Here is a 16,233-nt window from a genome sequence, read left to right on the forward strand (position 1 = left end):
ACACGTAGACTTACAAGTATTTGATAATAAAGTGAGGTTAAGACTTTTGTTACAGAACTAGATTCGTTGGCCTGACATCCAACAAGCCAAATGTTGAGATGCTGAGGTTTGCAGCAGAGAAGCAGTTTATTCACAAGGCAGCCAAGCAAGGAGACAAGAGAACAAATCTCAGATCCACCTGCCTGAAGGTGAGGGCCTTGGGATATTTATGGTGAAAAGTGTAATGTGCAGGAGAAGGCGATTAGAGGCTGGAAAAAGGTGAGGTAACCAATGCTCTGTGCAGGGGTATCTGAGATACATGCTTCTTCATGGGATGCATGTCCAGAAAATGGCAGCATTTGCATGATCTGAGGGTGGGGGTTTTGTCCCTTTGATGTCAAAAGGTAATCCATGGGACATTCACACAAGCCCAATTGAATGGTTGGTGGCCTCAGCCAGTTTGAACTGGGCAAGATTAGCTCCATGTTTTGTTTTGTTTTTTTTGCGGTACACAGGTCTCTCACTGTTGTGGCCTTTCCCATTGTGGAGCACAGGCTCTGGACACACAGGCTCAGCGGTCATGGCTCACGGACCCAGCCGCTCCGCGGCATGTGGGATCTTCCCGGACCGGGGCACGAACCCGTGTCCCCTGCATCGGCAGGCAGACTCTCAACCACTGCACCACCAGGGAAGCCCCCCAGAAGCTCCTCTTTCTTATTCGACTATATACTCTGAACTTTGTCATTCCCTCTCTCTCAACCCAGAGCTTGAGGCCTCTCCAAACCTTCCAACCTTTTGTCATTCGAGAGTAAAGGCTCGCCAAGCCTTTATCCAAATCTACCATTTCCTACTCCTGTTCTTTGATTATCTCTGGAATGTTACATGCAACAGCAGCCTCATCAGCCAGGCCTGTTTATAGTGGAAGCTTCTATCGGGCACAGGTCTCTGGGAGAACAGCTGCCATCCTCTCTGCCCCTGCATCACAAGCTCTTGTGTACATAAGGCTCTAGTTCCCAAATAGGCACAAACTTAAGACTGGACTGTTCTGGATCCATCCCCAAACTTTTCAATTTTGGCACAATCTGGTGAAGGCTCATTTTAATTTCTCTAATTATGAAACATAGTCTAAAAATCTGGCAATGAAATGAAGGGTTTGTTATTTCATAAAATACAGGAGCCATGTGTTACCTTTCTGTAAGAAAGTACTCATTTATCATCCAAACACTGTATAATAAAAGCTGCCAGAATACTGACTTAAAAAAGCTATAGCACACCGCCAAATTAAAGAACTGTAACTGCCAACCCACATTCTTTCTTATTATTTTAAGCTGTAAGTGACCATGATACATGAGCACACTTCTGATGCTCAGAACAGCAACCAAGCTCTTCTGCTAAATTTATTCATCCATCCATCATTCTTTCACTCATCCATTCATTTAACAACCATTTATTAAGCACCTATTATGAGCTAGCAGTGTTCTAATACTAGAGATTCACCAGTGAACAAAAAGACAAAGTCTCCATAGGATGGATGAAGGTATGGTGAGTGATGAGAGGTGGAGATTTGGCCTTCAAACAAAAATCCACCAAAGAAAAACCATCATTTGTAAATTTGTCTCTGGATTTAGTCCTATGCCTCTTAGTAAGCCTCATTTCCTCCCCTTGATTTCTGATGCAGTGAAACCTTGACCACGACCACTTCCTGTTTGCCAGAGTCACCCTTGATGCTCAGGTGATTTTCAACACTGCATAAAACAAATGATGATGACAATTACAGCGCTAACAACAAAGTCCCTACCAAGACAATAATAGCAACAACTAACATTTAATGAGCAATTACAAATGGTCCCTGACTTATGATGGCTTGATTTTCAATTATTTGACTTTACAATGGCGTGAAAGCAATACACATTCAGTGCAAACCATACTTTGAATTTTGATCTTTTCCCAGGCTAGCGGTAAGTGGTATGACCCTGTCTCGTGACTCTGGGCATCGGCAGTGAGCTGCAGCTCCCAGCCAGCCACACGAGCATGAAGGTTAACAACCGAAACACTTACAACCATCTGTATCCACACAACCATTCCATTTTTCATTTTCAGTAGTCAATAAGTTACATGAGATATTCAGTACTTTATTACAAAATAGGCTTTGTTTTAGATGATTTTGCCCGACTGTAGGCTAACATAAATATTCTGAGTGCATAAGCTATGGTGTTCAGTCAGTTAGGTGTATTAAATGCATTTTCAACTTAGGATATTTTCAATCTATGATGGGTTTATCAGATGTAACCCTATAAGTGGAGGAAGATTTGTACTGTATAGTTAGATATTATTATTATTCCTCCCATTTTACAGAGGAGGAGAGACCAAGACTTGAAGGTTATTATGTTTTCCCACTAGCCCAAGCCAAGGATCCAGTTCTTTGATTTGCTGAACCCCTCTTGGTTGCAGTGGTAGAGTCCTGAACTCAGGGGTAGATCCCAGCTCCAAAAACACCTCACCATTATCACGGGCTCTAGGTGCTAATATCCTTTGCCTCTCCCTGCAGCCAGTTTGTCAGCAAGCTCCTTCTCTGTTGATTACAACATCAACACACAGTCAATATTGAATATATGTATAGACTGTTTACTATTCTAATCAAATAGTGCACTGTACAAAGTTAATCTGGCACCTATTTAATCAGACACATAATTGTTATTGAATTGTACAGCAGTTAGATAAAGTTGTTCCAATAAATTTTGTAATCCGTCCCCAAATAATTATCTCATATTTTCTACTCCCATTTTGTAATTTTGCAGGATGTACCATTTCCTGATATGATGTGCTAGTTCTCTCCCACTTCCTCTTCTTCTATTTCTTCAGAACACACTCACATGAAATAAAATATGATGAGTCTAGATTGTATTCCCCAATGGCCTAAATCCTACATTCCCCAGGGATAAGATCTCTCTGGGCTTCTCCTGGTACACCACACGGACTTTCCTGATCCTCTGTCTGGATGACCTGGAGGCTGAAGGAGTCAAAGAAAGCAAGAATCTGGCTAAGCTTGTTTTGACAGGGCTACAGATGTAGCATAGGCTGGGGAATCAACACAACAGTGACCTCCAACACAGATGATGCAAAGTAGAGTTAAAAATGAACTCTCAATTTCTTACATTTGCGATCTGGGGGTCTTAGAGCAAAAATATTAGAGAAAAGTTTGGTAATAAAAGAAAGGGAGAGATTTACCACCTAAACGATGGTGAATCAATCACCTTTTTAATATTCTTTTACTCCTGTATCTGTTCTTAACTGCAGCAAATAAAGTCACAAATTCACAAGGATAAAGAGATTGTGAGAGGAGACAAAACTTATGGGCAGCATCAGTAATCTTCTGGAGTTTGGAAAGCAGATGGAGGAATGATAATAGACTTGAGAAAGGTGCTACCTAAGCATCTACGATAGGGACTGAGCCATCCCCCGCGCACAGGGCCCCAGAGAGGCTCAGAACATGGCACTTCCAGGGGACCCTTAAGGCCAGAATGAGATCCGTGACTGGAATTAGGGGGACTGGCTGACCATCCATACACTGAGCTCGTAGACTTTCCCCAGGTCCCATCTCCCCTCCCATAAATTCAGACAACTCCCCCTACCCCCTACTACACAGAGACACATGGGAAAATGCAGAGGAAGTGGTTCCACACCAGAGAACCCCAGTTATGGTAGAGAGAAAGGGTGATGGGCAGAGCTGAAAACAGGAGTAAAGTTTGCTGATTAAAGAGTAGGACCTGCCAGTCTCTTCTCCTACTCTGCTTCTCAGCAGCCATGAGATACACCCAGGCAAAAGATAGCTGAATTCTTCTCAGGAGACTGAATGGCTTCAGAGGGAATTAAGCAACATACAGTGTCGATGTTTGGGACTTTCACAATGAGAATCTTGCTTTCCATCTGATTAGCACACAGCAAATCTCACTAGTACAAGCTGGCAAAATCTACCCCCAATCCAGAGGCTATCAATTTTTTAGTGACTCACTATTAAATGTTAAGGGAAAGCCAAAGATCTCTAGGTATTTGAGGAAATACTCCAGCAAAAACACACAAAAATAGAGATACAAACAAATTGAAAACAGGACCTCAGTTGAAAGAGACAGTGCAGGAAGTAGAAGAAAACGTCAGTGAAACCATAATTAATATCCTCAGAGAGATGAGATATGAGATATTGTATCAGCAAATGGAAACAGAATGCTACCTTTAATAAAAGTATTGGAAATTAAAATAGAATTTTAACTATTAATTTTAAACAATAAACCAAAGTAAATCCCTTAGAAAAATGAAAAGAGACAAAAGATGGAAGGGAAAACTTTTAAAATTAGAATATCATTTCAGAAGTACTAACATCTAACTAACAAGAGTTCACGGAGGCAGGGGAGACACACACACCCATGCACAAAATGGAAATAAAGAAATTATCAGGGCTCCCCTGGTGGTGCAGTGGTTGAGAGTCCGCCTGCCGATGCAGGGGACACAGGTTCGTGCCCCGGTCCGGGAAGATCCCGCGTGCCGCGGAGCGGCTGGGCCCGTGAGCCATGGCCGCTGAGCCTGCGCGTCCGGAGCCTGTGCTCCGCAACGGGAGAGGCCACAACAGTGAGAGGCCCGCGCACCGCAAAAAAAAAAAAAAGAAATTATCAAAGAAAAAATGCAAGGAAATTTCCCCAAATTAAAGAACATACGTTTCCAGATTGAAAGAATCAGTACAATGCCCAAATTAAAAGGTTAAAAAATTATCCATACTAAGGTGCAATATGGCAAAACTTAAAGATCCTAAAAGTTTTCACAATAAAAAAAGTCGCATAAAAAAGGTAAGAAATTAGAATCTCATCTGACTTCTCCACAGCAGAACTAGAAGCTAGTTGACAACCTACTGATGCTACTTTTTCTACCTTGGAGCTCCTCTCTTTCTTGCTCTCTCAGATACCTCTGTCTCTCTCTCTTTTTCCATCTCTGTCTCCCTCTGTCTCTCTCTCTCTCTCTCTCTCAAAGGAGCCACGTCACCCCAGAAGTTGCTGGCAGCTATTTTTTGGCCAGGAAGTAAGTCATACTTAGAATGAAATCTATGAAACTGACATCACAGAAGGTGGAGGGGAAAAACAGAAAAAAAGCAGGATCTTGGTGACATCACTGAGTTACTTGATCAAGCTATCCCTGAAGCCCTGCCTCCCTCTCAACATTTCATTACTCTTGACAGGTAGCTGCTCTATGGCCATTTAGACCTAGCCTCAGAAGCCACTAGCATCATTTCCACAGCATTCTATTTGCTGAAGCAGTCACAAGCCTGCCTAGATTCCAGGGGAGGAAAAGCAGAACTACCACTGGCTCTAAGAACTGAAGTTAGTGAGTAGCAAACCCTGAGGCTCAAATGCAGCCTTTCCTGATATAGGACCTGTGCTTAGTGTACCACAAACTCATTCATAACCTGTGGACAGAACACCCCTTAGGAGCCACAGAGTTATTTCAAGGAGTCCAGGAAATCATATGCGCACTAAGCACATATCCATTTTCTGTGGATAAATGATGTGTCTTATAAACGTAAATAACCGTATTATTATCTTTAAAGTGTAAGTACTGTTCTTACAAGTAATAAAATACAAACTTATTTAAAAATCTTTGCTGAAATTGTAGCTTTTTGTATTTTATATCTTTTGTATTACGCATTTTGTATTATGTATTTTCTTAATCATGAATACTAAAAGTACAACTAACGTGTAGAGGAAATATTTTTTCTGCTTAAAAGGGGTGGTCATATCTTCCAAGTTGAAAGTTACTGCTTTCGTATTCTACTATAAATCACAGAGAATCTCTCAGGAGACGGTTAGAACATAGACACACTGCCTGCCTGATCCACAGGCACATCTAAGGCAGCTCAGCTCACAGACCCTGTCGCAGCAGCTCCAGGCAATGTGCCTTCCCTGCCTGCATTTGCAGCACAGCTGATTGGACCAGGGGTGGGCAGCTGACCCAATCAATCCTTAAACTGGCCAATGACCTATGGGGTGGTCTGGCACCATAAGGACAAACTGTGCTACTCTTTTATATTAAGCATTTTCATTTAAACATACAGACATTCAGCATATGAGACAGCCAGCAGCAAGAACTGACACTAGTAGATCAAGGTAACGAGGGAGCAAACTAACCCTTGAGTAGAAACTACCAGTAGAGAAAAGATAGAGGATGAGGAAGCTAATTGCAAGCAGGAGAATCAGAACGAAGTGGATCCAGGAACACAGCTGAGTGGCGTTGACAGAGAAGCTCTTAGGCAGCCAGGAGTGATTCTTTCCCACAGCTGTCCACTAGAATCGGACTGGGAGATGCTATACTTCGTGGAAATGCTTGGGGCCCAACCCGGATTTATTCACTCAGAATCTCCTGAATATTTAGATGTTGAAAAAGCTACAAAAGCCATTCTGATGCCCTCTGATTAGGAGTCCCTCACCCCCCAGGAGCCCTGCTGTGGTGCATTTTCCAGTCTCCTATTTCAGTGGTTACTTTATCTTCCTAATTGCCCTGTATGCATGCCCATAATTAAGCCCCGTTACCCAGCGAAGAGCCTCCATTCCTTCCAACCAAAAGTGTCTCACTACAACAGTCACTAAAGGGAGAGCTACAGGGGTAAACAAATTTAAGAACCCTTTTGTTGAGGCTGCTAGAGATACACAAAAGCTACAAGAGAGAACTTTTCATATAAAATCATCTTCCGTAAAAAATGTGGTCTTTTCTGATTTCTTATCATAAAGCCTCCTGAGGAGTGAGTTTTCTTTGAAGATTTATTTATATCTTTTTTTAAGGAAAAGGAAACTCCAAGATTATCCGACGACAAATAAAGGTACATACCTTTCTCTTGACTTTTTCTAGATATATGAGGCTATAAATTAATGAGGTCAACCCCGCGTGCCACACAGAAAAGCAGGCTTGTTCCTTTGCCATCACATGTGTTTGTATTTTGTCTGTCAGTCCATAGGCCTTTTTTTCCCTCATTGTCTGGAACCGTAGGAAGCAGCTCAGACACCAGGGAAATCTGGGATGTGAGTGTTCAATTAAGACAAATTCCTCAAATCAACATTTCTGTAACTTCTTTTTAAATTGTGCCTCCAGCACACGAAGGAGTGCTTGGATTTTCTATGACGGGAACTTAAGGAAATTTGAGTTTGCACAAGTGGTAACATTAATCAATTTTTCAATTAACAGTCATTCACTCTGAAGACAAGCTATAATTATAGATTGTTTTGTATAATCTCAGTATACAAAATAGCACTGTTATGGATCTTACAAATTAAAGTTACTTCATAATGAGTGGTACTTATCAAATTATATATTTTTTTTTTACAGTTCTTTGTAATTCACTATTAAGACATACACTTAGAATTGTTTCTTCTGTCTTAAGGGTTCAAACTAATGTCCCAATCCTTTCCAGCCTCACTCCCAATACTCCTCTTTCCTTCCTTACCTTAAGTTACCTGCCTTTCTCTACCTTTGTAGGCAGAAACAACTCCACCAGTAAAGTCCTTCGGATCATCCTCCTGCTTTAAGGCAAACTTCACTTCATCCCAGTCTACCCTGTAACAAGTCATAATTTTTGCACCTGTATCCCTCTATCATTTACCCAAAGTTTCTTCTATATTTAACACATATTGTGCAAATTATTTGCTTCTCTTTGAGAATAATAATAACCCCTAATGCATAGCACAGTGACTTGAACAAAGTAGTTACTGTACATTTTTGTTGCAAGAATGAAGAAATGTTTGTTTATAATTTCTAATTCCCATCCACCTATAGCCAATGACACTCATTACTGAGACGATTAACTGGAATGCAGTTTATGGCCAAGAAAAAGTACTTTCACTGTGATTCTGGATCAAAAGAAATCAAATTTATGATTTTGAATTTTAAGACCATGATCCAAATAAGAACTATCCACATATTAAATTGTTACAAAGGAATTGACCATCTTGAACCTAAAGGAAAATACATAAAACTATATTATGGATGTCAGTAGTAGATAGGAATGCTGTTCTATTAATTTTCTCAAAATAACTAATTAACCTCATGGATATATTTTTTCTGGAATATATTTCTCAAATTCTAAATCATTATGGGTTTGAAACTTTGAAACTTCATTGGATACTCGCCAAGAAGATACTTAACAAAGTGACAAACTAAGTAACTATTTCAACTTCTGAAGATTTTTTAAGGTTGACTATGACGTCAACCTGCTCTCAAAACAATGCCATCAGACATGAGTTTCCCAGATTGCTTTCCTTTAAACATTGCTTCAGCAGCCACATAGCACAGGGAGATCAGCTCGGTGCTTTGTGACCGCCTGGAGGGGTGGGATAGGGAGGGTGGGAGGGAGAGAGACGCAAGAGGGAAGAGATATGGGAACATATGTATATATATAACTGATTCATTTTGTTGTAAAGCAGAAACTAACACACCATTGTAAAGCAATTATATATATAAAAAAAAATTGCTTCAGTTTCTCAGCCCAGCCTTTCACAAAGCCTGCAGATTGTATGTCTTTTGTGTTTTCTAAATGCCTAATAATTAAAATTTCAACTTAAAGATAATAATAGAGACAGAATTATGATTATCTATACGTATCAAAATTGAGATGAAAATCAATCCTGAACCATAATTCTCAGGTCTATGTCAATATTCCTGAACCTTCACCTGAGTTCCAGAACCAAATCCTCACTTGCTTACTACACATTTGCAGTCCAAATACTCCAAGCTCACCATGTCCAAATGCAACTCTCCCTAAAACCAGCCCTCGCGCTCCACTCAATTTCCCTATCTCTGCTAACACGTTATTCTCTCAGTCACTAAGGCCACGCAAGTAGTAGCTTTTGACCATTTCTTCTCATTTATCTTTTGTTCTCTGCCACATATATATTATATGGATTCATCCTCAAAAGATCTCTTGTATCTATATTCAACCTGTGTTGTTCCCATGTACTTAGCATCCTTCCTTTTGGGGAACTATTCCTCTCCTATTTGAGGTGAGGCTGTGAAGCAGTCTCCTACCCAATCCTCACTCAGAAACAAGCATATGACCCAGGTCATTCAAGATATCTCATCCCTCTGGCAAATGTTATTGATCAGAGGGGTAGATTTATGCTGCAGGTGGAGCCAGAGTTCCTTTCTTTGAATTCATAATTAATATATAATTCTCTCTCTGCTAGAGTTGCTAATCTAGTAGATGAATTTGCAACTACCTGCAGGCATCTATATGCAGGAAACATATTTAGAGTAGAAAGAGAATGAGAATAAACCAAAGAAGTCATCAGAGCCAATATGGAAAGCCAGAGTGTTTAAACAAGTGTTTGAGCCCCTGGAGCCAGCCATGCCTGAATTCCATCCCATCCTTGGACTTGCCAGTTAGATGAGTCAAATTTCAAAATCCTGACTTGCCCACTTTCTGGCTAGGTAAACTTGGAGAAGCTCTTAACTCTTCTGTGTCTCTCTTACCTCATCTATAATACCTACCTCACAGGGTTATATGAGGATTAGAATAATAAATGCTTGATAAATGTTAGCAATGACCATGAAGTACCAGGGAATTCTGTTGTTCTTTAGTCTAGCTTGAATTGGGGTCCTGTCACAAAAGAAAAGGTACTGGTGACAAAGTTTCAATTTCCTTTAAAATGTGCTTGGACTCCATCCTTCCTCTGCCTTCCCATTATCACCACCCCCATGAGATTCTTGAGCAATGTTTTTGCTGGCTTGTCTGACTACCTCTGCACTCTCCACAGTCCACCCTAGTTACCAGTGGCAGAGCTACCTTCACTAAACATCACTTTCATCATGGAATTTCCCTGCCCCAATTTTTCCCCAGACTCCTCTCCCTGGCTTCCCAGGTTCCACCTTAATTAGCCAAACTGAATCACCTCTCTTCCTAACATTCCAGTCAACCTGACATCCTACCTTTCACAAGATCATGCCTTGCTAATTCATGTCCCTCTGCCTTACCTTGAGTCATTACCCTCACCCATCCCATCTTTTTCCCTCTGGATATAGTCAGCTCCAATCCTGCAAATTCCGCCTCCTCTATACCTCTTCCAACCATCATGCCTTTCACTGATCTTATCCTCCTTGAGATTCTGTATCATTTTCAGTTCTGTACTACAAGCTGCAACATGCAATCACGGATGATCCTGTATTATTTCAGGTGGGTCTAACTAATCCAATTAGAAAGTGAAGTTTTTAGGTTACATTTCTGGAGGCATGTCCCCTATCCCAGTGGCAAGCACAATATAGGCATCAAAATTAATATTTTTTATAGGGCCAAATCGTAACACTAACCATCCCTACTTTTTAAATTCTGGAGTTTTAAGAGAATTTTTCTTCAAATCAAGATAACTTTTACTGCAGTTACCTAACCTTGATGCAAAAACTCGATTCTGAGAGATACATAAATCTCAAATGACAAAATAAGGCAATAAGGCAATTTTAAGAGAGTTACATGTTTTTATTACATAAACATTACATTCATTGTGGGAGCTGGTCTTCAAGTTTGCTTCTTGATTTCATAGAATGTCAAATATCTGTAGAAATTATCTAAGAATGATTTATGAAACAAACACTCTTGCATCCCCACCAAAAGAGCCTCATTGCCCACATTTTCCAGCCAGATTCCTGAGAAAAAATAATAGGTTTTATTTATTTTACAGTGTAATACATAAATTTACTTTCAAGATATAAAAAAGGACAGGCTTCTAAAATGAGTCTCCTTTTGTTTATAAAGTTCTATAAAAATACATTAAGTATGCTAATATGTTTGTCCTTTGATGTAATATTCCAGTTTACCAGAAACAAAATAAAAACCACAATAAGCAAAGCTATGCAAGCCACATTAATCTTGCAGCAATATAATGTCAACATCATCATGAACACCTTGCAAAAGTAGCTCTCCTGGGTACGTAATCATCTTCCTTCTTTTTGCAGCTTTCAGAGTTCCTACCAGTGCTTCAAAGAGATTGGCACATTTGTCATCTCGGAAGAGGACCCCAAATTTCACACTTAATTTTCCATCAGCATCTAATTTGAGAAAACACAACGTTAGCCAATACAAAGTCTGTTTCTTGCCACCATGTGCGGCAGATACACATAACCTTTCATAAACATCTAACTGAAGGTTAACCAACATTACAGTTTAGCAGTCAACAGTCAGAAATTCAGTGTAACCTCTTGCCAGATTCAAAATGTGATAGAATAAATGCAATGTGTGTAGAATAAAAGCAATGTGTGGTACATCTCCTAGCTTCAGTGTCATCTGATAGAGAGTGGAAGAGAACTAAGAAACAGTAACAAAAAGTGAACGTGTGGGACTTCCCTGGAGGTCCAGTGGTTAAGATTCCGTGCTTCTACTGCAGGGGACACGGGTTCGATCCCTGGTCTCCCTAGCCGGGGAATAAGATCCAGCATGCCACACGGTGTGGCAAAAAAAAAAAAGTGAATGTGTTACAGCACTGCAGTGGACAATTCCTCTCTGTCTAAATTTCGATTTTTTAATTGTTAGTTGTTGAATCAATAAAAATAACAAGTACAAGAGAAACCCCAGATCAGGAGCAGTGTTTCTCTAAGTGTGTTCTGAACATGCTCAGAATCCCCAGGGAAGGAGTGGTGCCCTTAAAAATGAAGAAATCTGGGGCTTCCCTGGTGGCGCAGTGGTCGAGAGTCCGCCTGCAGATGCAGGGGACACGGGTTCGTGCCCCGGGCCGGGAGGATCCCACATGCCGCGGAGCGGCTGGGCCCGTGAGCCATGGCTGCTGAGCCTGCGCGTCCGGAGCCTGTGCTCCGCAACGGGAGAGGCCACAACAGTGAGAGGCCCGCACACCGCAAAAAAAAAAAAATGAAGAAATCTTTATTTACCAGAATCCCTAGATTATCTAGTTTGAAGGCCAGTTTTTAGTATAGATGTTAAAAGTTAAGGTAAACACTAAAAAGAAGTGAGCTACCAAGTCATGAAAAACGTGGAGGAACCTTAAATATGTATTACTTAGTGAAAGAAAGCAGTCTGAAAAAGCTACATGCTGTATGATTCCAACTATGGGATATTCTGGAAAAGGCAAAACTATGGAGAAAGAGAAAACTAAGTAAAAAGATCAGTGGTTTTCCGTGGTTAGGATACGGGAGAGATGAACAGGCAGAGTACAGAGAATTTTTAAAGCAGTGAAGATACTCTATGATACTATAATGATGGAGATACGTCCTTACGCATTAGTCAACCCACAGAATGTACAATACCAAGAGTGGAATGTGATGTAAACCATGGACTCTGGGTGATAATGATATGTCAATGTAGAGTCATCAACTGTAACAAAGGTACCCCTCAGGTGGGGGATGTTGATAATGGGGGAGACTATGTATGTGCGGGGGTCAGAGCGTATATGGAAAATCTCTATACCTTCCTCTCAATTTTATTGCAAATCTAAAACTGTTCTAAAAAAAGGTTTTTTTTAATTAAGGTAAACAAAAGGTGGATCTTTGGCTAAAAGTCAATCAACTGAAGTCTCAAAGGGTAATCTAGGACACCTTCCAACTGTTGGCTGTATCCTTTGATCTACCAGGCTGAACCCTTGACCCAGTCCTATCCTACTGCACTGCTCCAAGTTCTTCCCTCCCAAAGCTGCGCCCCCTGTCAAGTAGATGGCCATCACAGTGAGAAGGGTTCTTGAGTTCCTGCACTTCCCTGCTAGAGCTTATAGCCTGCAGCTTAGTAAACTCCTACTGTGGGTGCAGCCCTGTGCTGGGCACTAGAGGCAGAGAGAAGGAAGTATAGAATCACTTTCTAGCTATCAAAGAAATGGCTTCCATTCCCACAAGGAAATAAACATACAGTAAAACAACAGCACAAAGCAGTATGTGATTAGATGTCAAGAACAAGATGACTGGGCTAGAATGGGAAGGGAAGACTTCATGAAGGGCAGTACCTGTTCTGGACTTTAAAGGGAGTATAACACAGAGCTTTTTAAAAAAAACTCGACAGTCCTCAGTTGAAATCCTGGCTATCTGCTAGTTGTTTGGCCTTGAGAACTTTTATGTAAGCTCCCTAAGCCTCAGTTTCCTCATCTGTATAATGGAGATCTTAATACCTCCCACACTGTGAGGTTGGGGACACAGTTCTAAAGCACAAAGCACAGTGCCCAGCACATGCTAAGCACTTGATCGATGATCATTATTGGTTCAATTATTTTTTATGGATATAATACATTTTATTTATCCATTCATCAGTTAACTTTGGTTCAGTTATGAATGAGAGAAATGGGGTATGTGCCATTAGGCACAGGTGAAACAATTAAGTGTCTAGGAGGACAGTAATTAGAGTGGCTAATTTACTCACCGCAAGTAAACCGTCTCAGAGGAGAAGGAGGAAATAAGTTTGTAAAGGAAAACAGAGAATACTTGGCCTGGAAATCAAAGATGCACCTGTTTGATTTCCCTTTTTTTTGGGCCGTGCCTCGTGGCTTGCGGGATCTTAGTTCTCCGACCAGGGATTGAACCTGCGCCCTCAGCAGCAAAAGCTCAGAGTTCTAACCACTGGTCCACAGGGAATTCCTGCACCTGTTTGATTTCTTAACTTCTAGCTGCACAACCCTCTGTTTGCAATGAGAATCTTTCACTGATTACAGGAATCAGTGCAGCTGCTGGTAACCTGGCAGGTCCTTCAAGCAATATGAGTTGCAGCTAGGAGGGTAAAAATACCCTTCACACAGCAAGAATACGGAAGAGCTAGGATTCATTCCCAGAGTCTGACTCCAGGGCACACACTCCTTTTTTAAAAAAATAAATTTATTTATTTATTTATTTTTGGCCGCATTGGGTCTTCGTGGCTGCGCGCAGGCTTTCTCTTGTTGCGGCGAGCGAGGGCTACTCTCCGTTGTGGTGCGCGGGCTTCTCACTGTGGTGGCTTCTCTTGTTGCAGAGCACGGGCTCTAGGCACGTGGGCTCAGTAGTTGTGGCTCGCAGGCTCTAGAGTGCAGGCTCAGTAGTTGTGGTGCATGGGCTTAGTTGCTCCATGACATGTGGGATCTTCCCGCACCAGGGCTTGAACCCATGTCCCCTACATTGGCAGGTGGATTCTTAACCACTGTGCCACCAGGGAAGTCCCCCAGAGCACACAGTCTTAACCACTTCCCAATACACGTTTCCAATTTATCTGTCTTTTCGACACCTAAAGAGGCCCACAAGGGCTGAGATGGAATTTTGTTTATTTTCCCATCTCCAGCACTTGAGCACAAAGGTAGCACTCAAAAAATATTTGTTAAACGAAGGAGTTTAAATCTCCAAATAGTCTTTATCCACTTAATTCTTTTCTACAGGATGAAAAATGAGGGACTTTAAAGAACTTTAATTTAAAAGAAAACAGGTAAAACTAAATTCATCAAATCTCCAGCTTCGGCTAATACATCATATTTAGATTTAGTCTAAATATGATTAATCTAAATCATAATTTAGTTTAGTCAAAATTATTCCAGATACAACATAAATAACCATAACCTGTCAGTAGATAACATATCTCCATAGATGCTTTCCAACTTAAAAAGTCATCTATTACCAGAAACAGGTAAGTCAAGGAGGCCTAGTGAAGTTGCAATGTTCAAAATATTCTGGTCTTTATAGAAGTTAGGATAATTACTTTGTAGTCATCTAGTTTGTAAAGCTGTTCATTTTGAAGTGCAGGTTCAGTTTGCCTTAGCAAATAATAACACTGTGCTAGGGATATAGAGGTTAGACTTTTAAATGCAATTGAATCTGACCAATAAACACTAAGCTGACATGGAGAAGGATCTAATAAGAAAACCCAACAAATCTTTGGAAATATATCTTTAATATCTTTAACAATCCAAACAATAGTACTGCTCCCAAGAGTGACAGAGCTCATCACAGAGCTCAGGAGAAACTGAGAATGTAGAAATGAGGAACACTGGTAGGGGCATCACTATCAAAAATAAGACTCACTGAGCGACTTCCCTGGTGGCACAGTGGTTAAGAATCCGCCTGCCAATTCAGGGGACATGGGTTTGATCCCTGGTCTGGGAAGATCCCACATGCCGTGGAGCAACTAAGCCCATGGGCCACAACTACTGAGCCTGTGCTCTAGAGCCCACAAGCCACAACTACTGAGCCCACGTGCCACAACTACTGAAGCCTGAGCACCTAGAGCGAAGGCAGACTGCCTCTGGAAGCTAGAAAAAAAGGCTAGGAAACAGATTCTCTAGAGCTTCCAGAAAGGAACGCACCCTGCCAACACCTTGATTTTAGCCCAGGTGACATTTATCAGACCCTGCTGTGGTCTGAATGGCTGTGTTCTTCCAAAATTCATATGTGGAAATCCTAACCCCACAAGGTAATGATATTAGTAGATGGGGCCTTTGGGAGGTGCCAAAGTCATGGGGGGTGTAAGGGTGTAAAGTTATGAGCCATAAGGATTAATGTCTTATAAAAGAGGCTGCAAGATTTCATCAGCCATAAAAAAAAGATGAAACTTTGCCATTTGTGACAACATGGATGCACCTTGGGGGTATTATGCTAAGTGAAATAAGTCAGACAGAGAAAGACAAATGCCATATGATTTCACTCATATGTGGAATATAAAAACCAAACAAACAAAACCCCCCAAATAAATGAACAAACCCAACCAAACAGAAGAGCATGCTGTGTTGTATCACATGGAACTTACACAATCTTATAGCCCAATGTTACCACAATGACAGATAGATAGATAGATAGGTAAAAAGGCGGCAAAGAGATCCCTAGTCTCTTTCACCGTGAGAAGATACAAGAAGTCTGAGACCTGGAAGAGGACTCCAAGCTGACCATGCTGGCACCCTGATCTCGGACCTCCAGCCTTCAGAACTATGAGCAATTAATTTCTGCGTTTATAAGCCACCCAGTCCAGGGTATTTTGTTATAGCAGCCCAAACAGACTGAGACAGACTCCCAACCTACATGACCATTAAGATATTAAATGTGGACAAAACTATAATTCAAAAAGATACATGCAGGGCTTCCCTGGTGGCGCAGTGGTTGCGAGTCCGCCTGCCGATGCAGGGGACACAGGTTCATGCCCCAGTCCGGGGGGATCCCGCATGCCGCGGAGCGGCTGGGCCCGTGAGCCATTGCCGCTGAGCCTGCACGTCCGGAGCCTGTGCTCTGCTCAACGGGAGAGGCCACAACCCTGAGAGGCCCGCGTACCGCAAAAAAAAAAAAAAAAAAAGA

General features: G+C 41.4%; 1 protein-coding gene across 1 annotated transcript in view; it reads right to left on the reverse strand.

The window, feature by feature from the left end:
- Positions 1–10,459: 10,459 nt before the first annotated feature.
- ABRACL (ABRA C-terminal like) overlaps positions 10,460–16,233 on the reverse strand; it is a 12,451-nt gene continuing 6,677 nt past the window's right edge. Inside the window, exon 3 of the mRNA XM_007467591.1 lies at positions 10,460–11,049. Coding sequence (XP_007467653.1) covers positions 10,865–11,049 — 185 coding nt within the window. The 3' untranslated portion in view covers positions 10,460–10,864. The remainder of the gene's footprint in view (positions 11,050–16,233) is intronic.

This window comes from Lipotes vexillifer, unplaced genomic scaffold (assembly GCF_000442215.2).
Source record: "Lipotes vexillifer unplaced genomic scaffold, Lipotes_vexillifer_v1.1 scaffold569, whole genome shotgun sequence".
Lineage (NCBI taxonomy): Eukaryota > Metazoa > Chordata > Mammalia > Artiodactyla > Lipotidae > Lipotes > Lipotes vexillifer.